Source organism: Athene noctua, chromosome 1, assembly GCF_965140245.1.
Source record: "Athene noctua chromosome 1, bAthNoc1.hap1.1, whole genome shotgun sequence".
NCBI lineage: Eukaryota > Metazoa > Chordata > Aves > Strigiformes > Strigidae > Athene > Athene noctua.
Window position 1 is genome coordinate 138,084,269 of NC_134037.1, and position 26,908 is coordinate 138,111,176.

The 26,908-nt window shown below is 42.7% G+C and overlaps 1 protein-coding gene across 2 annotated transcripts; it reads left to right on the forward strand.

Annotated features, from left to right (window-relative positions):
* Positions 1-287: 287 nt before the first annotated feature.
* On the forward strand, positions 288-26,192 carry CCDC80 (coiled-coil domain containing 80). Of its 2 annotated transcripts, XM_074897601.1 has the most exons (9): positions 288-792; positions 892-939; positions 1,286-3,189; positions 7,103-7,259; positions 12,138-12,274; positions 12,906-13,054; positions 16,295-16,398; positions 18,794-18,874; positions 21,572-26,192. In XM_074897601.1, the coding sequence occupies exons 3-9, from the start codon at positions 1,294-1,296 to the stop codon at positions 21,916-21,918; spliced, it is 2,871 nt and encodes a 956-aa protein (XP_074753702.1). In that variant the 5' UTR covers positions 288-792; positions 892-939; positions 1,286-1,293; the 3' UTR covers positions 21,919-26,192. The 2 variants fall into 2 exon arrangements, with proteins under 2 accessions (XP_074753702.1, XP_074753695.1); XM_074897594.1 differs by having other exon boundaries at positions 288-939.
* Positions 26,193-26,908: the final 716 nt, after the last annotated feature.

Genomic DNA, 26,908 nt, shown 5'->3' on the forward strand with positions numbered 1-26,908 from the left:
GGGAGAACGCCCTTCCCACAGGACTACTTTTTATCCAGCCGGTGTCCGTTTAATGGGAAGAAAGAGAAAGCTGAGGTTGGGGAGTGCCAGAGAGCTGGGATGTGTGAAGGAAAGAGTTAAGGCTGGAGTCACCCTCTCTGAAGTGCTGTGTGATGCTGTGCAGTATTTCAGCCCTCAGAGCCTTCCTCCTCCTCCTCCCTCCCTGTGTCGGAGTGGGGAGGAGGCGGGTTCTGCTGAGCTGTTAAATCCTGAGTGAAGTTTCCCCCATTTCCAGTGGCCACCGCCGTCTGAGGCTGGTTCGGAGCAGGGCTGGGGTTACCCTGACATTTCTGGGATTGTTGCCAGCCAAGAAGGGAAAGAGAAGAAAAGACAAGTCTTTTACAGTTTGCTTTTGTCGAAGTGTGGAGAAAGGGGAAAGGGAAGTGTCTGTTTTGGGTTTTTTGGGGGTTTTTTGTTTTTGTGGTGTTTTTTTTTTTTTTTCCCAGCATCACATTCCTGTGTTTTTCTTCAGCCTGGAAAATATATTAATGCTGGTGCTTTCCTCTCTGGAAACAAAGGAGCTAAACGAGACTGAGGAAACAAGGAGTGGGAAGGAGGCTTGGGAAGTTTAAAAGAGAGGGACTCAGAGCAGCGGGGAGTTCCCTTTTCTTAAATGAAATCCCTGCCTGTGTGGGTAATGAGCACAGCAAAAAGCCAGACCTGCAGGTAAATGGAGAAGCAGAGATCCCAAGGGAAATTCCCACTAACCTCATCCTGCTTGTCAAGAAGGTGAAGAAGAAAGAAAGTTAAAAGGTACACGGGGAGACGGACGGGCTCTGGGATCTGTTGGGCTGCATAAAGATAAATCACCGGGAAGCAGCAAAGCTGTATGGCATTGGTCTCCTTTTATAGGAAAACGACGTGAAACCTTGTCTCTGGAAGGGGAACTTCCCTGAAAGTGTAAGTCTCGAGTCTAATTCTTGGCTTTCTCCTCTATGTCCCAGACCCTTTCTCTGTGCGTGCTTGCATGTGTGTATGTGGGAGCGTGAGAGACAGAGAGAGAAGGATGCAGATCAGATCACAGTGTCCTTTTGGATCGACAGTCATGTTACAGATGGATTATCTCATTTTTGCATAAAATGATCCATGTTGTGCTTTGTGGCAAAGCCACCAGGGCAGGACTGCTTGTAATCGGCGCTTTTAAATCACAGAAACCAGCCAGCCTGTGCTTTGCTTTCTTCATCACTTGCACAAGATATCATCACACTGTCTAACCTTTTCTCTTTTTCTTCCTCCCCTCGAGCAGATTGCACAATGAACTGGAGGTCAGCTCTCAGCTTAGCCCTGCTGTGGGCAGCGTGGCTGGTGTGTGGCTCAGAGAAGACGGGTAGACTGGTGGAGAGAGGAAGCCATGGAGTTAGGAAAGTGCCCCTAGTTTACAGGGCTCCAAGCAGTCTCCTGAGAAGGTCTGGAGCATCCCTGAGGAATTCAAGTCCAAATCCCCAACACCCCGTCACCAAGAGGAATTCTTCAGGACCTTTGAAGGCACCTGCCAGTCTCCTGCAAGGGGAAGTGCATTCCCAAGCCAGGAGCACGGGGATCAGGACGAGACGGATACAGAGACTCACAGCTGCAGCCAAATACTCCAAGTCCAAGATGATTAAGGATGAAGGGATATCCTCTGCTTCACAGTCACGAGTGGTACGTTTCCCTTCAGGGTCAAGTTCCCCCAATGTCCTGGCCAGCTTTGCTGGGAAAAATCGGGTATGGGTCATTTCTGCCCCCCATGCCTCTGAGGGCTACTACCGGCTCATGATGAGCCTGTTGAAAAATGACGTTTACTGTGAACTAGCTGATAGGCACATCCAGCAGATTGTGTTGTTCCATGAAGAAGGGGAAGAAGGGGGAAAAGTCAGAAGGATAACCAACGAAGGAAAAATCCTGGAGCAGCCACTAGATCCTGCCCTCATCCCCAAGCTCATGAGCTTTCTGAAACTGGAGAAGGGGAAATTTGGCATGGTGCTGTTGAAGAAAACTCTGCAGGTGGAGGAAAGGTACCCTTATCCAGTCAGGCTAGAGGCCATGTACGAAGTCATTGATCAGAGCCCCATCAGAAAAATTGAGAAAATGAGGCAGAAGGGCTTCATCCAGACTTGCAAAGCAGCTGGGGTGGAAGGACAAGTGGTTGAGGAAGGCAATAATGGGGGCAGCACCCAAGCTACCCCTGGCACTGGACATGTCCAGGTGTCAGCGAGGAAGGAGGAGCCAAGGAAGAGCAATAATCAGCCAACAAGGACCAAAACAGTGAGGAAACCAATGACAACCACAGTGGCCACTCCTCTACCTACAGTAAGGACCACTGGGCTCCCTCCCACCACCACCACTACCCGTGCCACTACCCGTGCAATGACAACACCAAGCCGGTCCACAACAACTACACCCCTCCCCACCACGCAGAGGACCTGGACCACAAAGTCACATTCCACCACAGAGTTCCACAGGCTGCCAGCAGCCCCCGATGCCACCACGCCACGAATCACAGCCTCTGAGGACTTCCACTCTCCTGTGTGGAAGGCAAACCGCAGGGACCGGCAGCGCGGCCACCCGGAGAAACACCTGGTGGTGGCCACACGGAAGCCAAGCAAAGCTTCCCGCTACGACAGTTTCACAGGAGTCCCAACAGCTCCCTCAGTGCACTACACAAAGGCAAATGTGGGTAGATTTAAAGATAACCGAACAGACAGAAAGGATTATAACCACAGGGACCTGAATGTCACACCAGGGCAACACAAGCCAACCAAGACTAAACCACCAAAAAAGAAGGCCCAGGAAAAGATACTGAGCAATGAATATGAAGATAAACATGATCCAAGCAAGCCTGCTAGTTCCCATTTAGAGGGAGAGTTTGCAGCAGGAAATATTCCCCCAAAGAAAGGAAAAGAATCAAAGAAGCACGAGCGAATGGATAAACCTGAGAAGAAGAAGAAGAAGGACAGAGCTGACAAGCTGCAGAAGAGTGAGAAGCAGTCCAAGAAGGACAAAGCTGAGAAAAAGAACAAGCAGGACAAAGACCGTAGCAAGAAGAACAAGAAGGGGAGCAGGACTGAGAATGAGGATTTCCCCAAGCCCAACAAGAAGCCCTTCCTACAGCCTCACAGGAAATCGGTGACTGACCTCCTGGAATATTTTGAAGGCAAAAGGCGACTCATTGTAAGTAACTCGTTCATCTGAATCTTATTACCTAATTAAGTCATATCTCCCTCCTAGTAGGAATATGCAGAACAGAAAGTTTATCATGGTTTTGTATGATTCTTTTTTGGTGCTTTTGTTTAAGAAGTAAAATTTCTAGACCCAAACAATCATTTTCCAGCAGGGAAGGTTTCGCAGCCTCATGCTGGAAATCTTACAGGCAGTATCAACATAGTCAGGAATTAGGCTAAAACCTCTCCCCAGTCACTTCCATAGCCATCAGATTCTTGTGATTCCAGTGAGTATGCAGGTGTCGGGAGTCTATAGTTATGACGGATAAAACGAGGTTCCTATGTGGATTGCACCCATTCACCATATTGGGGTACTTGCCAGCGCTACCACGTTTCGAGGCTCAGCGTGTCCAGGCAGCTGGCACACCTGCTTTACATTGGTGCTGGTGTCCTCAAACGGGAAGTGAGCCAGGTGGCTTGGCAGTCCGAGTGCATGTCTGACTGGGGATGTGCACAAAGGCGTATGGTCAGATGCCCTGAGGTAGGACTGCTTTTTGCTATTCCCTCTGATGGGAATTTGGCATCCAAGTCTCCTAGACATCTTCAGAGATCCCGTGGAAAATTTATTTCGCTTTGTTTTTTTTCTCTTGCTGTTTTTATTAAACTGTAACACTATGGTAAGTTTTCAAGTCTGGGAAACTCAGCATGGTCTGAAGTTACTTGTCCCAGGGTTTAATAGTGTTGTATGTTTTTCCAACTACTTATCTAAAAAAACACTTCACCTGGGACAGGAAGCAGTTTTAGCTGTAGTACAAATGTTTTTTCTGGCAGATTGCACGTACCCTGAAAGGTACACTTTGAAAAACAGTTCTTTAAAAATATTATTGTAGTAGCTGGTTTCTTGCAATTATTCCACTGCAAGCTGGCCTGTTTCACAGTTACTGTCCAACAGTCAGTGTCACAAACATAGCTTTGACTTTCATCCTCCGTATTCCAATGCAAATAGCTAAGATGCCAAGCTAAGATTTCAACCATTGGAATTTAATTAATCATTCTGCTGATGATTCACAGACCTGAGCAGAAGGCAACTTTCTTCCCCCCCTCCCCATCCTTCCAGCAGTAGGGGCTGTGCAGAGCTAGCAGACTTGCATTCCCCAACATGTTGGAAGTGGAGTAAAGACATATATTTGAAAAATTTGAACTTGATTGAATTTTGCAAATGATGCCTGTTAGTTATTCGTTAACTAATGCTTAGCTCAGAGAGATAAACCTCACAGAAATTTGAGATCTTTGGAATTTGGTCATATATCTCAACATTTTGGCTTCCGAGAATATTTGTAGCATCAGGACAAATAAAAACAAATTTTTCAAAAGAACCAAAAGCAGAGCTCACAGATGTTAGGCTGCTGATTCATTATTACACCAACAGAGTCCTGGCAACTTAAAGGATGGTCTGAAATTTGAACAATCTGATACTAGGCCACCTCTCAGCTGGAGCTCCAAGAAAAGAGTTGCACAATCTCAAGCTGTCTGTCCAAAACTCACTAAAGACAAATTATTATGCCACGCTGCACTTCTCCAGGGTTTACTACCATCCTCAGTCTGCTTGCTCTGAGGTTTCTTGGAGAATAGGTTTGATTTGGTCATCAGTAAAAGCAGCGGCTGAACTCTACTGTCCCTTTGCCACACATGGCACATGTGGAAAATGAAGAATTTCTCAAGCTTCTTTGGATCCACACACGTGCCTACTTGCATCCCTTCCTGTCAAACTGTCCAGTTCCCTTAGGGTCAGTACTTCCAGCTAGATGAACTCTGCCATTCATGAGTCTTCAAATTACCTCTCTAGAGAATTAGTCCCTGCTGCTGCAGAAGTGCCTCTACTTGAGTTATTCCCCATCGCTTTGCTATGCTTCTGTATTTCAGATGCTCTAACAGACTGGCTCCCAAGGACATTGTTTCAGTCCTCTCCCAAAAGTCTTTTTGAGATTTTTAAGCCTGACACATCATTAAGGATCTCAGATTGTGGCTTTTAGTGTGAGTTTCAAACATCCAGAATTTTGAGGGCTATTCTGGGTTAAGTTCAGTTAATGACAAATATAGGAGCCAGCTGTAGAAACTTTAAAAAAAAAAGTATGTTTTGAGTCTTGCAGCCCCATCTCTCTATAGTGTGGTTTTTATTGCAGTCTTACTACTGTTGAGAAATCTTGGCTTAGTGAGCTGGGGTTTTTTGATTATTTCTCTGGGGTGATGAAATGCCAACTCACAGTTTATATGTGACACTCCATTTATACACACATGCACATATATGCACACACGTGCATGCAATACAGATGGATACAGTGTATATACTGCCTGGGTTAAACCAGTCCTGGCACAAAGCTTTGATTTAAAGTTTGCTTTGCCTCTGAAACGTTCCCTGCTTTGTTCTACAAGGTTTGATGACGTAGATCGAATTCACACTTGACTGTGTGATCCTGCTTACGGCCTCCAAAACTAGGAAGACAATACAAACCAGTGGTCTGGGTCTGATCTCAGTCCTCAAATCCTTTTCAAGATCCTTTATTCATCTGAAGCATTTCTATGCAATTTAAAAGCAGTGTGTTACATTTTACGGCCCAGAAATCAAATCCTCTGTGTGTCTGACTCATTCACCTTCATGTCCCAGTGCTGTAGTCATGTCACAGTGGCCCTTGCATAAATGAGAATCAGATCTTACAAGCCCAGAAATGCCTCTTACGTTTCAGTACATTGATGAACTGGGTTTATAAGGAGTGTATCATAAAAATTAGCCTCCAGGCATTACAAACTTAAGAAAGCAGCTAGAAGATGGCTGCACCTGTTACAGACCAAAGCCTAAGTTTGCAGTTGAAGGATTCTGGTGATTATTTCTGACCTTAAACCATAAAATTTAGATCCAGATTCCAAGTCCCTTTGCATTTGAGGGACCAGTGACAGGTTCTGGATTGCTGTTTCCCCAGCGCCAGTTAGAATGATTGCATTTCTAGAGCTGCAGCATTCCTCTCCACCTTCTGCTGGAAACTGCTGCCCTGAACCACTGCACGTTGCTACGCACACACCTTCCCTGCAATATTTGCATCTCAGTCACTGACGAAGTATCTAAGTTGCATGCTTTAAACTTTAAAAAAATTAAATCTTTGCAACTGTTAGGAGGCTTTGAAATGAGTACTATAAACTGTAGAGATTGTTATACTTCTGTTGTTGTGACTGTTGCTCCTCTTGCTCGTCCCCCATAGCTGTGCCTTCTCAGCAAATATAAGACATCAAATTAGATTAGAACAAACAAAAGCTAAACCAGCAGTTTTCAGATGAGGTCACAGTGGCCTTAGCAAGGCTTCAAGGTCTTTGTATATGGCCATCAGTCAGATAAGTGTTCATGTAGCTCTAGCTGTACTCAGCCCTTGACAGTAAAAACAGCCCCTGGGAGCCCTGCCTGGACCATGGGATGAGGCCAGAGCAGCTGCCCTGTGCCCAGTGCTCCCACTGTGAGGGAGCAGGGGGAATCCTAGGTTCATGGCACCACTGAAGGCTGTGAGGGACACCTGGTGGGACTGGCAGGGCAAGGGAAAATAGGAGAACACGTAATTGTCTGTAAAATCCTGTGACATTTCCTCTACCAGCACTGTGGAGAGGCAGCAGAGAGGCTGGTGTCCCTGGCTGGCCGTGCTTCGTGAGGTCTTCCTGTAGCTAAAACCTTCCTAAGGTTTTCCTGGCACCTTTGGGCCAGGCCTGGGCCTAAATGTACACTCGAAACACAAAAGATTAAAATAAGCCTATAGAGCTGTCAACAGCAGTATGGAAAAGAAAGCACAGTTTGCAGACAGTGACTAGTTTTCCTTCAGTAGAATACTCACCTGCTTCATTCCTTATACTAAACAAGCTCTTTTGTCTCTGCCACCACCCAGCTGATCACAACCCCCAAGGCGGACAACACCATGTATATACAGCAGCGAGATGAATATCTGGAGAGCTTCTGCAAGATGGCCACGAGGAAGATCTCAGTCATTACAATTTTTGGCACCATGAACAACAGCAGCATGAAAATTGACCACTTCCAGCTAGGTTCTTTTTTTTTAAAATAATTTCTTTCCATCTCGTGGGCACAATACAGACAGCAAAGGGAGAAATCTCCCCAGTTTGGGTCCAGCAAGATGATTTGTTGTGGTGCAGTTGCATTTTCAAACCCATACCTCCTCCCTCCATGCTAACTTTTGTATTTACGTAAGAGTGTCTGGTATTTTCCATGTTTAGGCTTCTAGTGCTGTAACTTGAGCACCTTCAACTTTCTTTGTGGGAATTCTTAAAGCCAGTAAAACAGTGAAACAGTGAAAAGTCAGGAAAATGTGATGAGGGCATGGGACAGAAAGAGGAAATTAGATTCAGCTCTACCAATAACTTGAATACCAACCTCGCTCTCTGAGTGAACAGCTGCCCTAACACAATGCACACACCACCACCCCCACACCCCCCCCCCCTCGGTTTTTGCATGACATCAGCCGTGGGTAGCTAGATACTGGTTAGCATGATTTAAACACTTAAAGAAACTGGCTATTGTCATAAAGGAGAGGAGATCGGGGGCAGGAAATGCTGAAGGGAACTGTTTGAGATTACATTCAAAACTTGGCCCAAGTTAACACTATTTTGAAGTCCAACATCATTATCTCTCCACTCTGCCATATAAAATTTTCTCATGCCTTTACACTCCTCACGGACCTCAAGGTCATGGAAAAAGATTAATTTTTCAGGGGCATGCACTGTCTAAACCCAGGACAGAGAGAAGTGTGCTAGTTATATCACTTGCTGCAAGTTCCTTTCTTCCAAGGATCAGCTTCCCTAGGCTCAAGGGCTGATTTTGGTGTGTTCACAAAGTGGGTATTCTCGTCCAGGCACTTTTTCCCCTCTGTACTGGTAAACAGATATTAATTTAGAAGATTTCAACCTAGATAACCTCTAGGTATGGACAATCTTACAAATTTGCAAGGCATACCTGATATTAGAAGGTTTACCATTTGAAGTCCTATCACCTATCTTTAACCATAAAGCAAGATACCCATCAGTGTGACTGCTTCTTGGTGGCTATTGTAAAGAGGCTCATCTCCTTGAAGCCAGAGGTTTTGGAGGCACTATAAATCAGGCTACACAGGACTTGAAAAGTAGCTCATTCAGCCATATTTAGCACCATCTTCTTTACATCCAGAGTTCCCATATAGATGAATGATGTTGGGCATCCACCTTTCTTAGGCATCTGTGAAACAACTGGTGCTCAAGTCCTGGGGAAGCACCCACCAAAGGCAGTGAGAACCTTTCCCTTCAAAACAGTGGGGTTTGGACCAAGACTTCAGGTCCTAGTCCTAAGCATTTAAGCTTAGGTGTCTCTTTGAATCATGTAAATAATCTCATTTTGCTGTCTATGTCTAAAGGTTAAAATCCCCCTGAATGTCTCACTGGACAAAGGCAAATAAATAGTATAAAAGCTACTAGTTTTGCTTGTAGTTCCACCACATCTTTCCTCTGGAAGTTTATCGGCTTTTACAAGACCTTGGGAAGAGATGTGTGATGGAACAGAAAGTGCAGGACCACACCAGCTCGGGGTATTTCAGGTCTGGCATACAACAGGCCAGAAGATCACAGAGTTATGTCTGGCTTCCAGCTGGGCCACTGCTACTCTCAAGGGGAAAACACATAGCAGGGGACCAGCCTCGTGCCCCCGAATGACAGTGAGCCACAAATCTTGCCAGATTGTGGCAGTCCATTTGTGCAACCCTTCTGACAAATCTGGAGCAGTACAGGATTTTCCACATCAGGCCAAGGTTACTCAAGGTCATTTTGTGTGTACCTAGACCCATCTGCCTGCCAGTGGACTGTTTAGGATTATATTTAGCTCCAGTCTGGCTAATAAACAGACATTCACTCTGACACAGACCATACTCTTTCAGCCTGTTCCAAACTTAATCTTCACCCAAACTTTCCCCAAACCACACAAGTGTATGTAACAGCTGAATTCTCACAGGAGGAATTAACTTTTCAAAGAAAATCAGGAGACTTAGAAGGGTGTAAATTAAACCTTACACAAAGTTCACCTTACATTTCTGCCCAAAACACCAAATCCTGAGCTTTTAAAAAAAGTTTAAATTATACAAATGTCTTTCTATTCTACCTCCCCTTCTTCTCTACCCTTCCTGCTTCCACAGCCTCTTCATTGCTCACTCTCTGTCAGTACCAGAGGCAGCAAAAGCTCCTAAGAAACATTGTGCTCACAGTATTTACGCTGTGGTGAGAAGCCTTAGTGCCCATCATGATGAGGTCTACTTGTAGTGCTGCATCTTGAGACTGAAATACAAAAGAAATGTCCACAGAATTTTTCACGTGAAATTTCAAACACGTTTAGAAGTAGAGAATGAAAGAGAGCTCATTAACAGTGTTTGGCCAAGATCATGCTGAAACCAAAGAGGGTTTCCCAGTTTCCCACTGGAATGACACAAAATCTGTGTCACTGCAGAGGTCTTCTCTTCACCCCGAGTTAGCCGTGTGGTCTCTTCTCCTCAACTCATGGCAACAGGGATTTAGTCAACTAAACACCAGTCCCAGGCTACCTACCCTACAACAAACTGCTGACCTTCTTTGCAAGCTCGTTTGAATTATTTCTAAAGAGTAACTCATCTTCCCAGCCTGTCTAGCTGCTAAAGATGTATGGAGAAAATTTTCCACACTCTTTCAGTGACCTTTCTAGCAAGAGCAAAGTGGGTGAGGACTCTGCAGGCAGCAGCAGACACTCTCAACCCCTGTTGTTCTTCATGTTGATCCCACATGTCCTTGATGAGGTGGAGGTCAGGGACAAGTAGTGATTTGGAAAGAGGTGACTGGATTAATTTTTTTTTTTTTCCTCCCTATAAATCCCTTCCAGTTTTGAAAGGCAGGCCAGCCCTTTGTGGCATTTCTTTTTTTTCCCCACAAAACGTTTTTCTGTATCACTCTTGTAATTTAATTTTCTTCTTTACATTGCAAGTTTTGGAAGAAAATCTCCTACCAGTGAGACTCTAAAGCTCTATCTTTATGTTGATATCTAGACTCTTTAAAGCAGAAGAGTACCATGGGTCAGTTGGTCTAAGGTACTGCACCGTACGGCTGTTTTCCATCACATTTCCCACTAACATCTTTTGCATTATTCTACCTCCATATAGGCCAATGAGATAGTCTTTGCTTTTGCAGGGAATTGTTTGCAGACATAAGTATGAATTTTTGGTCTATGTTTTAATGGTCATGCTTGCCATTAGTAACATGGAAATCTCACTTATGAAACACTGATGCATGATTTATAGATGTTTTATGAAGTGAATAACCAATTAACACATCCGGCAACCCATCCCATGAGGAATTTATTACCTCGCCTATAATTCTTCCCAAAACTTTCCACTGAGATACATATAACCATGTAAAACCATATAAATTATGCTATAGCTTGATTAGTATAACCAAATTTTAACATTTGCTGGTTTGGTGTTTTGTTTTGGTTTGGTTTGTTTTCTGTAAGAAGCAGGTCCAAGGTGTAAAACCTATAGTTCAGATTCTGATTCAGATATTTTCCCGAAGTTTTAATTCAGAAGTTTTGTTCAGTCTATTACACAGATTGGACCTACTACAAAACTTGGATCAGATCGGTATGCTCCTTAAAGGCTATGGATGTTTAGAAAATTATTTTAAAAGCCTTATTGTGAATGATATATAATGAATCAAACCTTTTCTTTCTCTTTGCGCTCAACTCGGATCATATAATCTCTATTTTCTGGTGAATAAGGGTGGAGCAGAGGACTGGAAGGTTGTACCTCTGGATTCCAGCTCTTGATCAGCTGTCATCTCTCTGCTTGATGTCAGGCAGGTCACTTAAGCCGTGGCTGCGATTTCTAAGGGATGATATGAATATTCATAGCGGTGTCACAGGGCATAAGCAAGTAATGTTTGCTGAGAGCATTTTCGTGCCCAAGTTGCATTTCACTTTGTATGTGATTTAGCCCATCTTTAGCTTTCCAGGCCCACAGCTGCTTACGGAGGTGTGTTCCAGCTGTGCTGGGTGCTACAGCTGAGGCTGAGCTGATAACACAGAGGTTTTCAGCACTTGGCCCTAATACACCCTCCGCAGGCTTGTCTTGTACATGCTTCAAATCTCTGTCTTCAGAGGTCTTTTTCTCCTCAAAAGGTTCTGAATGTCTTCTTGGGATAGATAGAGCAGTGAGTAGGTACAAATCATTCTCAAAATTAAGTTTTTCCCTGTCAGGGTGCTAGAATGGGAAATGAACACCAGCAAGCAGACAGTGCCACAGCAGAGTATATATAGAAAGCTGAAGAGCTGTGACTGCCGTATTCAAAACACATTAAACCGTTTTGGTTTCTTATAGTCACTAAACTACCCATGAAATTTTTTAAGACTAACAAGGTTAACTCTAGTGTCCTGGACAATCTCAAGCTATTCTAGCTATATTTTACTGACCCAAATGCTCTATACTGTTTCATTTGGATATGGTGCTTTCCAGCTCCTGTCCTAAATAGTTGAACTGCTTCTATTTTCTGTTCCAGAAGTGGCTGTGTTTCAGGAGCTGGTGAAATGATTAGTACATATATATACATGTATAAGCATATAGAAAAAAATCTAAGATATCTTTCTAATAAAGAGCAGGCAAGCAAGATTTTTCAAAAGCAAGTAAAAATGTTGAATGCTGAAGTTCATGTGCCCTAGAATAGATTGATTTTCAAAAAATACTAGGATTGAAACACTGGACAGTTAAAAGCCATAGTGCCACACTGATGCTTTTTTAATAACTTGCCTGTACAGCAGGAAGAGGGCTTCTGGGAAATGAATTTCCCCTTTTCTTTCAAGGTGAAATTAAAGGCAGAGTGCTGTGTGATTCCATGACTACTTTTATTTCTCCTTTGTCTCACATTAAGATAATGAAAAGCCCATGAAAGTGATAGAGGATGAAGATCTTGTGGACCAGCAGCTCATCAGTGAGTTGAGGAAAGAGTATGGGATGACCTACAATGACTTCTTCATGGTGCTGACAGACACTGACATGAAGGTCAAGGTGAGGGTTTCGACTCTTTGAAAGAAAAGGCATTGGAAAAATATGAAAACTTTGAAAAATTTTAGGAAATTACACTACAGTTTTAGTGATGCACATTAGAGACTCGGGCAGGTCATTGGTGGAGGACATGAAAAAGGTCAGTAAGAGAAATTTTCAGGAATTCAGTAGCTATCTTCATTTTCTGCAGTTAGAGGATTTGGGGAACTGTGGGTTTCTGCTGGGATGGTGAGCTAACACCATAGGAACAGGACACACACACCCCTCCCCAGCAGGGGTTTTAATGTAGCACCTGGCATTCTAAAACACAGTTTGGTGACTCGGCAGGATGACAGCATATTGCATATGGACAATGGTCTGGTTGAATGGCCTTACAAAAGAACAGGATGACAGTTTGTTGCCTGCAATGGCCTGGCCTTATCACACTGGGCAAATATTGAAAATATGCCACTTCCAAAGAGCAGTCCGACTGCAAAAACAAGAATATTGTCCATGGTTTCTAATCTCTTTTAGGCCATGTTACCTGTGTGTAAATAGGAATACCTGAAGCTTTATACATCCTATGGTGCTGTGATACATGCAAAGACTGCTAATATGTGCATCCTTTTATCCGTCTGTTCTTTTTTCTTAATAGCAATACTATGAAGTACCCATAGCAATGAAGTCCGTGTTTGATTTGATTGACACCTTCCAGTCACGAATTAAAGACATGGAAAGACAGAAAAAAGAGGGCATTGTCTGCAAAGAAGATAAGAAGCAATCCCTTGAGAGCTTCTTATCCAGGTATTACCTTCTGTTCTTATCTGCTGCTAGCTCTAACAATTATTGTCTTATTGGAAAAACACCCATCCAACTATTTCTGTGGTTTTTTTAATATAGATTTCACAGTATTTACAGTGTTAAGGAAATGTAGAGATATAACCACAGCTGAATGCAGTCTTGTACAGAGCACTGGAAGTCAGGATGCGTGTTGTGTTTCCTGACTGACTGCACATTCTTTGGACACTAACTTTCTGTACCCCAGTTCCCCCATCACGACACGAAGATAATTACACTGATTTGCATTAGAAGAGCAAATAAGGATTAATTCACAGATGTTAGCTCGGTGTTTTGAATGTATGAAGCACAGTGTTTATGTGTTTCAATCATCAACCGTCACAATATCATTAATCCCATTCTAATCCCTTCTATGTAGCTCAAACCAGTAATTAATTTTCTGTATCTTCCTTCTTACTCTGCTTGAGATAACAGTTGGTCTTTGCCAGTATTAGTCATGCATATTATTAAGGCTCTTGCAGATGTCTCTTGCAAAGTGAGAGTCCTCCTGCAGAAAGACAGTTGTGTTTATGCAATCTCTATATGCCCTGTTACTGCTCTACCTGCAAGACCTAAATTCCATGTGATAAACATGCCTGGACTCTGGGAATTCAGATCCACAGAAGAGCTGTGCAGCTATAGCCCTCTCTGTTACAGGATAATTTACATGGAATTAGAGCTACGTCATCACTCTAGGCTTTACCTGTTACTACTGCATCCCTCTCCTCTACAGTCAGAGTCCACAGGAATACACTGTTAATGCCAGATGGATGTAAAAATAACTGAGGCAGCATGATGGATTATGGCTTGAGCAGGGAAGAAGCAACAGGTAAATGAATAGGTTGTTGGTTCATAAACATGTTGAAACTCAATGGCCACTTCAACAGAAAGAGAACCTTTAACACGATCCACCCCACCCAGCTCACCACCTCCTGTTTAGGTCTCAGTGATTCATCCTCAAGACCACCAAGAAGAACCACAGTTTGGAAAGAGCTGACCAACACAAGAAAGAGCTTGTATGCTGGAAAGCGACAGGCCCCAGATCCTTCTTCACTTGGAAACAGCCCTAGAAATAAACATTCATTAGGAAAACAGGCAAAGGGCAGAAGGTTGCATCTATAAACAGAACTGTGGCTGCACAGAATGCATGTGTTGTCTGTGAAGCCAGCATCAGGCTTTAAATATTGGGTGGACTTTTAAAATATTGGGTGGACTTCACTAGCCACGTTAACTGGTCAGATTGCCAGCAAGATTCATTCCATCTTTGTCCAAGATTATCTCCCCAGCTGAACAAGAGTCCTGGCATCATCTCCCTGGTGTTGCTCATTGGGGAGGTCAGCTACAATAATGCAAATATTGTTCTTAACAGGCCTGGCTGGCGTGAAAAGAGACTGTGAGAGCCAGAGCTGGCTTGAGTAATGCTTAAAAGCCACAGGCATCAGGAGGAGGTCCTTGAGTTTGGGGGCAGGGGAGTCCCCCAAGACACTAACTCTGCTGCTCATATGAGAATGGAATGAAAAATAGGTAGAAGAGGAAGAATGGATGCACACAGGGAAGGGTCTGGCAGATTTCTCTTGACAGAAGTATTGGCCTGTGGCTTCTGTTATCAGAAATAAGGCATAGATCTGTATATTAGTGTTGGTGAACTAACAGCTGTGAAGGACCAACTGACTTAATTTCTCAGTGAGATGTAGCCCCAGACAAGCACACCATGTATAGGATTGCCTGGGGCAGGGGATGAGTGGCTTTCAACCCTTTTCAGCTCTGTGCATCTCCGAAGGAGACACTCAAAAGACCAGAAAGGAATTAAGAGTATCTTGAAGAATCTCACAGATAAGAGACAAATTATGATCCAATGATATGTCTGTGAGATATGTCTACCATAGACAAATTATGATCCAATGCTTACAATCTTGGTCACTGTTTATAGGTAGCCAGGTGCTTTTTCTCCACAAAATATCACAAAGATTTTTTTTTCCCCATTTTCAGAATAACACGAAATTTTCCCCCTTTCCTTCACATCACACATGTGATCCTTAATGCTTCTCATTTCTATTTACATAACTGTATACACATGCCCATATCTCTGTTCCTCCTGGGCAAGATTAAAATTGGGGAGCTTTGCTTTGAAGGATTTACTTTTTTAATTATAAAAATACATGCAGTATCAGTCAACAAGACAATGACATCAGCATTCCCTGCTCTTTCAGCAACTTCTTCTGTGAATCTGAGCAACTCCCACCACATTTTCTGCTTCTCTCAAGTGGAACAGAATTGACCCATTGCATTAGCCTTTATTTTGAGATCTTCACATGGTGATGCAGAAAGGCAAGCTATTATTATAAAAGAGTAACATCTGCATCCATTTAAAAGATCATTTCCTGGTATAAAAATATCCCTGCAGCTTTGCAAATTCCTATAAATCTGATTTATTTAGGTTTAGTGGAGAAGTACCTTTATTCAAAAAAGGGGTTGTTTGGGGAGTATTAAAAACCCCTACAGTCAGAATTTTTAAAGGTTTCAAGTGTCCTTGTGGCATTGCCTTTCCTTGAGAAGATGATGGAAGGTGCTCTTTGTAAAAAAGTTTAGTTCGATGGGGCATCCCATATTAAAGAAATATCCAAGATTTATCTTATTGCCCCATGCATGCTTTATATAGCCACAGGCTCACAAAACCACATACTTACAAGCTCAGGTTTAAAGCCGTGCTAAAGGTATTTTGAGCAAGTGTGGTACAGAAGAAAAAGAGGTCAGTGAATATTTACACAGAAGTATGAGTTATGTCTGAAACGAAGATACACCCTAATTCTCAGACAGCCCTTGGACTGCAAAATAACCCTGCAGTTCCAGCAGTGGTGAATGACGTAAAAGCTAAATGTCTAGTGAGGAATTCTATGGGAATCTTTCTCTTGAATATACACTTCTCAGCACTGCTGAAGGGGACTTTGAGCAAAGATCCTAAGCTTTGCAGTGTTTGTTTGGCGAAGCAGTGAAACTGCAGATGTTTCTTTGAGAGAGTTCTGGAGTTGTAAAATTCAAAACAAGCTTTATCCTCTCCCAGTGACTGATAGACCTTGGAAGATCTCCCATCCAGCTGTTACTTAGAAGTTGTGAGAGGTATGACTTAGCCTACAGCAAACAAAAATGCTGAGAGGACTCGAGTCACGTGTCCTGACCGTGCCCTGTCGCACTCTCTTCACTCTCCAGGTTCCGATGGAGAAGGCGGCTGGTGGTGATCTCTGCCCCCAGTGATGAGGACTGGGCTTACTCCCAGCAGCTTGCTGCTCTCAGTGGACAAGCCTGCAATTTTGGTGAGTCAAAAGAAATTACACTCTTGCTCCCCAAACCCACATCCTTCCTGGTGATGTGATGGATTCCTTTGCTCAAGTCTAAACCTAGACAGGCTGAGTCGTCTGACAACTGAAAAGTTTGCCATAGCTACTCCAAATCCAAATGGAAAAGACTGTGCTAAGCAGGTAGTACAGCACACCCTGACAGCTAAGACAGCTAAACAGTGTTCCCTGGAATTATGTGTGTGAGGCAGAAAAGATTAGCACTCCAAAGCTTCTCTTTGGGCTTGTACTTCGGGTGACTGTAATATTTTCTTTTTTTTTTCACTGCACAAAGTTGCAGAGAGCTGGGGATGGGTCTCTTTAATGAAGTAACAAGTGATAGGACAAGAGGGAATGGCCTCAAGCTGCGCCAGGGCAGGGTCAGACTGGCTCTTAGGAAGTATTTCTTTGCAGAAGGGGTTGTTGGGTGTTGGAATGGGCTGCCCAGGGCAGGGGGGGAGTCCCCATCCCTGGAAGGGTTGAAGAGTCGGGTTGACCCAGCGCTGAGGGATCTGGTGGAGTTGGGAACAGTCAATGTGAGGTTCATGGTTGGGCTGGAGGAGCTTCCAGGGCTTTTCCAACCCAGATGATTCTGGGATTCTGTGACATAAGTACAATGCTTTGGGAAGGGCAGATCCTCTAATTCCGAGCTCAGAACCGGGCCAGGTATCAGGGAGATACAAAGACATCAGCTTTTTTTCCTTTTCCTTCCTGCTTCATTGCCAAAACCTGTAAAAACATCAACAGAAGCCACTCTAATACAATAAGGACCTCCCAGCCCAAAAACTTAAGATCCAACTACATAGTCAGTGGAGAGAGATGGGCACCTCCAGGAGGCAATTAAAGATAAGACCCAAAACTATTCTGTCTCTCCGTTATGAAGCCCAGAGAGACTTAGTCCTTAACTTAGGTTGCTGGCAACACAAATACGATACAGGGCCTAGACTGGACTGCTTCAACAGAATGAAACAGATCCCATTCAAAAGCCATTTCAATACATTTCAATGACGCCTAAAGGGAGATGTGCACAATATCACTGTTTGTTCCTAATCACCTGGCTTTCCTTCAGAGCATCAGCATCATCTTATTCAGTAACTACCAAAGTATACTGTGACATGGACCACTGTAAAATGCTTTCTGAAGAATGGAAGGTAACCAAAACAGTTAATTCTCCCCACCCATTGTTAGGGACAGCTTGAAGGAGATCCAGTGAGTATCTTGAGGTGCTGGAGCGAGGGCAGAGGAGGGCAACGAAGCTGGGGAAGGGCCTGGAGAATAAATCCTGTGAGGAGCCATTGAAGGAGCTGGGGCTGTTCAGTGTGAGGAAGAGAAGGCTGAGGGGAGACCTCATCACTCTCTACAGCTCCCTGAAAGGACATTGTAGAGAGGCTGGTGCTGGTCTCTTCTCACAGGGGATTAGTGACAGAACAAGGGGGAACGGCTTTAAACTGCAACAGGGGAGGGTCAGACTGGACATGAGGAGAAAAATGTTTCCCAGAGTGGTCAGAGAGTGGAATAGGCTGCCCAGGGAGGGGGTGCAGTCCCCACCCCAGGGTGTGTTTAAGGGTCATTTGGATGAGCTGTGGGGGGATGTGGGGTAGGGGAGAACTTTGTAGAGTCGGGCTGAGGGTTGGATTCAATGATCCAAAGGGGCTTTTCCAACCTGAATGACTGTGATTCTGTGATTCCTAAAGCATCTGTCCTCAATGAGTGTTTTAACTAAGTGATATGTTTCCAAGCATCTTCCTTCCAAGCTGTAAAAACAGTTACATCAAAGATTTTGTAGATTGTACAGACTCATGTTGCACAAGTGATTTCTACAGCCCCTATGGTCTTTCTTCAAAGCAGAGACAACAATTCAAGCCTCTGCCCAGAACAAATGAAAGAAGGCAATGCCAGTCATAAGCTATTGCCCACACTGATTTGGAGTTTAACTGTGATGGTTTATATTGTTTCTAAACACTTTGTGCTGCGTGTATGGTAAGTAAGAGCTTTACTAGTGAACAGAACAGTGCAGAAGCATTCTGAATTTGCAGAATCGCCTCTGCAGTTTACTGGTGTGTCTGATGCTTGTACCCTACTCTGCAGAACTACACCAAATGCTGTTGGTGTTGCTGTCCCTGGGACACTAGCAACAGCTTTTATGCAACTGATACCACATTTATGTGACACACTAGCTTATCCCCATGTTTGGGACAGGTGATGTGACTGGCAGAGACTCCATAGAAATCCATAACTCTTCCTCCTAGAGGGCTGGCTGAGACTGGCCCCTAATGCAGCATGCACAGAAGACCTGACTGATCGAACGGAAATCTGCCCAAGAATGAGCAGAAAGATCTGGTCTGACCCAAAACCTCCTTCATTTCCCCCACAGGTTTGCGCCATATAACTATCCTCAAATTGCTAGGACTTGGAGAAGATATAGGAGGTGTCTTAGAGTTGTATCCAATTAATGGTAAGTGACTGTTTCCAGTTTCTCCAGTATTACCCATGAAGGGCATTACCTACTCCTGAGTGTTGGTTTGCTGTAATTTCTTTATAGAGGGCTGGGTATGACTGTGTTTTTCTCTTCTCAATATGACACAAAACCAAACAAAAAGCTTTCCTGGTGTTCCTGTGCTAAACATTATAGAGCTTTTTCAGGACAGAAAAGCCCAAATGTCATCTGAAGTCATCTTGCATCTCTACCTCTCACCGAAATGTCCAGTCCCAAGTACACTCCTCTGCCTGCCTTGCTGTCAATGACAAAGGCATGTCACTGTCTTTTACATGCTCAAGAGTTTTCAGGGCTAGTAGAACAGAGACTCAGCAGATTCTCTTACATGGGTCCCTCATTCTTCTTCACAGAATGGTTTGGGCCGGAAAGGACCTTTCAAAGATCAGCCTGCCATGGGCAGGGACATCTTCCACTTGATCATGTTGCTCAAAGCCCTGCCCAACTCCAGCTTGAACACTTCCAGTGATGGGGCATCTACAGCTCTGCACAACCTGCTCCCATGTCACACCACCCTCATCCTAAAAAAACCCTCTTCCTTACATCTAATCTAAATCTACCCTCTTTCAGTTTAACACCATTACCCCTTGTCCTGTCTCTATGGGCTCTGGTAAAATCATTCTCCATCTTTCTTTTAGGCCTGCTTTAAGTATTCCATTTCAGGGAGCTGTTCTTAGGAGATCTCACTGTCAGGATACATTTCAAATGTTACAGGTTCCTCTACTACCTAATCCCAACAACTGCCTCTGTCAGGGAAGGAACAAAGACAGGAAGGAGCTTATTTATCCCATCGCTGTTCTAACTGCTCTGTAGATGAAAGCACCCTAGTCCTTCTACCACATATAAACAATTTAAATCCATGCCTAAGAAAAACTAAGAACAAAGGAAGCAGATGTCGTACTTCTTCCATCAACACTCTTGCAGCCTCTGCTCACTTTTCACTGAAGGATTTAATGACCTTGAGTATAGTTCTTATTTGTTAAGATTGATATCTTTCCAATTTACTTGTCTCATCTCCCTCTGAATGAATGTTAACTTCTAGCAAGTGTCCTCCTGTAAGAACCTCTACAGATCTGCAAAGCACCTTTTATTATTTGTCCTGATCATGGTCCCTATAGCTTTGTTTGATACCCCTTATGTCTTTTGTGGGGAAAAAGGTAAGCATTTAATCCCTATCCATCCCTGTGGTGACATTCACAATCCTGTAGGCTTCCCCCCTACCAATTTATTTTACAGCCTTCAGTCTTTACTTGGCCATTTCTTAAACAGTTTATTGCAAAACTATGATCAACCTTGTTGCCTTTCTGACTTTTTTCCCCAGTTCTACCATATTCTTTTGGGGTGAAAGAGCCAGAATTTTGTGCAATGTTAAAAATGCACAAACAGTAGGCTTCCATGGTGGCATACAAACACTCTGTTTTGTTTTTTACTATTTTCCTCATGGTTTACAATATCTGTTTTGGCTTTTGACCATTAGTGAGCACTGAACTAGCCTTTCATGAAACTTCCACAGCCCTAAGATCTCACTGCCAAGTGGTAGTGGTCAGACTTCATCATTTCTTATGTGGAGTCAGCAAAATTTTCACCATGTGCATCATTTTACTTCAACCTGAAGTTCTTCCATCATTTTATTAACCAGTCACACAGTCTTACAAGGGTCTTCTGCAGTGCTTCACAATCATGCCCTGCCCTTACTACTCTGAGTATTTCCACCCCCTCCTTATGCTTCCTCACCTCCATGCTTATACCTTATGTGCATCATTTACAAATACATCGAATAGCATCAGTCCCAGCAGAACTGTGGAACTTCACTGGTGACCTCCCTCCACTCTAAGAGCTGATAATTCACTCCCACCTTGTTTCTGCCTTCCAACCAAGCTATCAAAGTCCCTTTTGAAGCCTTCTGGAAATCCACATAGCCTGTATCAGCCACACCACCCTCAGCCACCTCCTCATTGACCTCCTTCAAAGAACCTCAACAAGTTTATAAGGCAGGATGCCATGTTGTAAGAGTCCTGTTGCCAAGCTAACTATATATATGTGTGTGTATAGTAATATATATATATATATAGATGTCCACTGATTCTAGATTTTTTTGACTCATCTACCCAGCACAGACTTCACACTTACAAGCCTAGAGTTCACCAGATTTGCCCTAGAACATATATTTTAAAGTGGACACATCAACCACATTCCATATCTTGACAGTTCAAGAGTGAGGCCCTATACTTCCATTAATGACTCCACAAATTCTCCCTGTTATTCTTCACACTATCACACTTCAATTCTTGTGATTTCTTTCACTGTGACTGTTTTTCACATATGCCTTCTACATTATGTGAACTGGTGACCCAAGTTGCACAGAAGCCAAAGAAGTGCATGTGCGTTGGTGACAAAAAAGGGGTGCCACACTCTAGTAGCTTCAGCCTAGAGAATAAAGATTACTAAACCTAACAAAACTGTTAAAAATATATCTTTAGTTCACAGTGGAGCAGTTTAATTTTGGAACCAGGAAATCCTGAACTTGTAAATAACAAGAATCCCACATTGCCAGTTATTGGGTAGTATCCTATCTCATGTTGCTAACTCACTTACCTACAAACCATCATCATTGCCTAAACCAAGTATCAACGCTGTTTTTATGTGATCACTTTCTAGGAAGCTCTACTGTAGACCGAGAAGATATCCCAGCTAATTTGGTGAAAGACATTAGAAATTATTTCCAAATTAGCCCAGAATATTTCTCCATGCTTCTAGTTGGGAAAGATGGAAACGTCAAATCCTGGTACCCATCTCCAATGTGGTCTATGGCCATTGTGTATGATCTGATTGATTCCATGCAGCTTCGGCGACAGGAAATGACAATTCAGCAATCGCTTGGCATGCAGTGCCCAGATGATGAGTATGGTGGGTATGGTTACCATAGCTATCACCAGGGATACCAGGAAGGTTACCAAGATGACTACCGTCACCACGGAAGTTACCACCATGGATATCCATACTGACAAAAGCAACTTAGCCTCTGACTGCCCCGTGTCTGTCTTCTAATAGCTATCCAAGCAGTAGGTGGCCTGTCCGGCAGAAAGTCCTCCCAGGCCACCTAGATATCCATGCCTTGTCCTTCCACTGTTCAATCAAGGGACTTTGGTCATTTGCCTTCTCAAAAACGCAGAAGCCTTTACAGTGAAGCAATTCAAACCAGTAGTACTGAAGCTTTAAACAATAAAGACTCCTTTATATTTTTAAACCTTTATAAACAAAGGGCATCAGCAGGTGCTGTTTGTATTAAAACCAAACAAAAAAATCCCACAGCCCCAGTTCATGGACACTACTGTAGGGCAGGACACGAATTGTCCAACAAAGATCGCCATGCTCTTTTTAGTATTTTTTTCTAAGGAAGAAAAATTATTTATTGGAAAGTGAGATTGCATTGTGCTCATGAAGAGAAACAAAGAATCACATGTCAGGACTTGCCCAGAAAAGGAAAATTTAAGTAAAAAGCATGGGGCAGGCTCTTTAATAACAACAATAATAATAATAAAATCCTTTTGAAGTACCTTGTCTAAAAAGACAGCATCCCTTCCACAGTGCATTAACGCTGTAATTAGCTGACTTATTGATAAAAGTAAGAATTTATGGCTACGGCAGGATTTGTTCCAATACAATACAATGTAAAGTTTTTAACTACAAAGCTTGCTCTATGGCCATTTATTCTTTTAATTGGGGTCCCCGTTCTCTTAGGTCCTGCCTACCTAACAGTTAAATCCAAGTTAATGAGAGCTAAGAGGAAACACCAACCATAGTTAGCAGTTTGAAAGAGAGAAATATGAAAAGCATTATTTTCATCAGAAAAAAAGGAAAAAAGTTCTCACATATATTTTAAATTAGCTGTAACTAGCTCTCTATAGTAATGTTTTCAATTATACTATTACTCTAAATTTCAAATTTCCTTCTACCTCTTTTTCTCATACCCTCCCTCATAAAAAAAAAATTTGGACTAAATGTTCATAAAAATATTTGGGAATAATTTGATCTGCTACTGAACTATTTCTGCCATACTTTCTGAAATGGTTTTCTTCTTCCTTCTCACTGGTGTCTTTGGGCATTGGATCTGTTGCACCACGCTACTCCTGTTGAAATCAGTGGCAAGAACTGCACCCATAGCCATGCTTTCACTACCATTTGGGTTTCTAACCATTAAAGAGCCAGCAGAAAGATTCAGGAATATTCTCAAGGTATCATGCAAGCCTTCATAGTGGCACAGTGGTTGCTTCTCATGTTGAAGGCATGCCTATCAGTCATATTTCTTTTTATAATCCATTATATGGGTGCGCATGCCATATATAGATACATGCAACAGGGCACTCTTCATAGGTTTTGCTATCACAGCAGTAGCACAAGAATAGGCAGAAACTATAGCTCTAAGCTAGCCAGAGCATGCCCCACAGTTGGAGTTTTAGCAATTTCCTGATCCTTTCTTGGTTTGGCCCAGAACTAGGTAAAGCAACAAGTTTACTCCAAACCAGATGCTTTCTTTAGAGACTTAGTCATGAAAGGTTAGGCCTTGCTTGCCCTTCTGAATGTCAGAAAGGCAGACAGATGTGGAGAGGTCACAGGGCCTGGCCAGTTCTCCCTCAGCTTTACAAGCATGGTCACCCTCTGGGGTAGGCGCCTTCTGTGCCAGCACAGGGTACAGCTCCTGACTCACCTCCCTCGGGTGACTGGAGCTAAATGGGGGAAGGCAGGCATTGGACACAACCATTCTGACAGGACTGCTGCGTGGAGATAGTTTCCCAGCTCTCATTAACTACAACACTTCCACAGCTGAAAGCAGTGGACGGAGAAATTCAAAAAACCAAAGAGGAGCTATAAAAAAGAATCACAGAACTGAAAGGTTTCTAGAAGAAAATAGGAGGTTCCATAGCTCAGTTTTAGCAAACAAATGCTTACTGCACCAGGGTATTAAGGTCAGCTGCCTAACTTTCTTTGCCTAAAGCAAAAGCAGAGGAAAGTATACCACATGTCTAACAGCCACCTCCCGTAGACAAAGAGAAACACCTTTGGGGTGTTTTCTTTCAGGTGTTCATTTCAACTTTTCTGTAATCTTGTTTTTCATGTAAAGTCTTTAAATGAAAGCCCTTTTAACTCACCTTACAAATCATGGAAACTAAATGTCCTGTGCTGAGGAGGAGGAGGAGACAGTTAATTTACAAAAGAGAGTGCAACACTTGATCCAAATTGCCTTTTTTTTTTTTCCCCTCTCCAGAATTCAAAGCTAAGTTGTGCAAGTTTCAAACCCAGACTAGGCATTCAGTGGGAGTTGCATTAAAAACACAACTCCAAACAAGTTGTGAACTTATAAAGGAGGTTGGGATGGGCTCTCAAGCAAAACCACACATTCAAATATTCATAGAATCTGAGGAAGACTCAGCATTATTCTACATTCTCGTGCTGATTCCTGCCTTCATTACAAACTGGCTCAAAACTACCAGAAACTTTTAGCAATGATTTAAAATCCTCATTTTGCAACCTATCTCTCCTTATGGAAAACTAAAAGCAAAGCGTGAAGGAACACCAAGCCAAAAAATCCTTTCAACAACATAGAGTTATCTTGAAGGCTATAAGCATTCAGGAGCTTCAATTCAGCACACTTCAATTAAGACTTCATTTTGCAAAACACAAACCCAAAGCACTGGATCTGTCCCTGCAGCATCACTCCAAGGACAGACTTACTGAGATTAAGGTCTTATTTCTACAGCCCTTAGTGGGAAGATTCCACATGATAAACTTTTTTCTTACACACATTTATGGGATTTGATTCAGCCCCAAGATGGCTGTTTTCATCCACCGTCTCTTTCAAGGGTGGGTTGTTACATTCACAGAGTAGCTGAAATTAAACAAAATAAATATAGTTTTAATTGGCTTGTTATAAACAAGAGAAATATGAAATGTCTCTTCTTGGAAGGTTTTGGGAACTATTTCCTCAAACCTGGAGGAAGGAACATAACATTCTCAGCAGCGATTGAGTTCAAACGTTTGGGAATCTGGGCTCTAAATCACAGCTTAGAAAGAGCTCTCTGCCCAATGTAATTACAGACTATGTGCCAAACTAATGCTGCTCTCCAAAAATCTCCACATAAATTTCCTTACTGTCATTTGAGGAGAAAAACAGTAAGCTTTCCAACATGGAGTAGGTCAGCAATCATACAGTGGAAATACTTAATTAAATCAGATTCACATGATCTATTTGAAACTATAGAATAGCTCCCCCTTGCTAACCAGGGCTGCTTTCCAGCTGACAACCATTTACAGCCACTTGCTCTGACAAATCTCCTGCATACACTAAATTCAACTATTGCCCTGGATAGAACACTTGCACAGAATGACATGGTTATACTTTCAGGTTACTTTACACACTTCCTTTATTGCTAGGTTGATGCAAATCCCTACCCATTTTTAGACCCATTTTTAGTTAACATTCCTGTTGCTGTAAAGGCAATATATAGAGAAACCTGCCTGGCCAATCCAACAGAATCTCTCCAAGACCTCCAACCTGAAGACAACAGAAAGATTTCTACATGTTAGACAGGACCAACTCTACGGTGCAAGCAAACACTTGGATCAAGTTATATACGTGATAACTTTGTGCAGTCTAAGACTTTAGTAAATAAGCATGATAGCATTGGTGAAATTTATAGAGGGGAAAATCATTAAGCAGGACAAAAGTTGAAAGCAAGAACTAAGTGCACTTTATAAAATCTGCTGATCATTCATTTATCTCATCTCTTAATGCAGATATTTCAGGCAGGAAGGTCAAACATATGGTTTTTAAGACATTCATCTTTGGTTTGATGCTCTGTCATTAGAAGTATGAGGCTGATTTCTATGTTCTGACTTAACGCAAGGCAAAGCTCTCTGGAAAAGTTCATGTAAAAAAGCTACTGCTTATGTAAATGCAAAGTAACCTAAAGCTAACAGTATTCTGACTCTTCTTGGAAATACCTGCAAAAGTTGGTAGCTATGAAGATGATAATGAACTCAGGCAGGTATATATTGCAAAGCTATATGTAAAGGAAAAAAAAGAAAATGTCTTATTGCAACTAGTCTTTAACTGAGCTTTTTTTTTTTTTTTTTTTTAAGTTGATGTTTCATTTCCCAAAACAGGACATCATAAACCAATGAAAACCATGTTTCAATTTACATTGAAATATGCCTTCTTATTCATTCTGTACAGATGCAAACAACTAGGATTCCTTTTGTCAAAATGACCTACTATACAAGCACAATGAGATTAGCTGTAAATTTTTCAACTACAACAGTTGTACGTTCATGTAGGCTAGAAAAAGTTAATACTCCCAGAAAAAAAGGTAAGAAGTCAGAATAATAATTTTAGATTCATCGTTTATAACTTGACAGTCATTGGCCACATGAAAACAGGCTGCCCCCTTCTTGATGGATCAGTGACAGGAGGTATGTTAATTAATATAGCAATGAGCCACCAGTACAGTATGCATAAGTAAGCTGTTATACACAGAGCCTGGAAAGAGGATGGCAGAGGGGAACAAAGGCAGGACTGTTTTCAGTCCACAGAGAAATGCATCACTAACTGATGACCATACACTGTGGTATGAGGCTTTGACACTGACCTCATCACTTATCTCCTGAAGAATTCTTTTGACGGTATCTTTCAACTATGAAAGATGCATTTTTGAAGGGATGAAATTTTAAACCAGTATCTTTTCCACTGTTCTGAGAGAAGAGGCTTTAGGAGCATACCAAGAATCTCGTATCTGCATCCCTATTCCCACCCCTCTTTTAAAATTCTCTGAATTATTTGGAACCTATTTTTCATCTCACTCAAAATACAACAACCCAGCAGATGCCTCAACAGTGATTCCAAGATCACTATGCCTGGCACTCTGCAGAATGATTCCTTTTGCTGCAAAATGAATGCAAGACCTCATCAGTCTGACGGGGTGGAGCGACACCAAATGA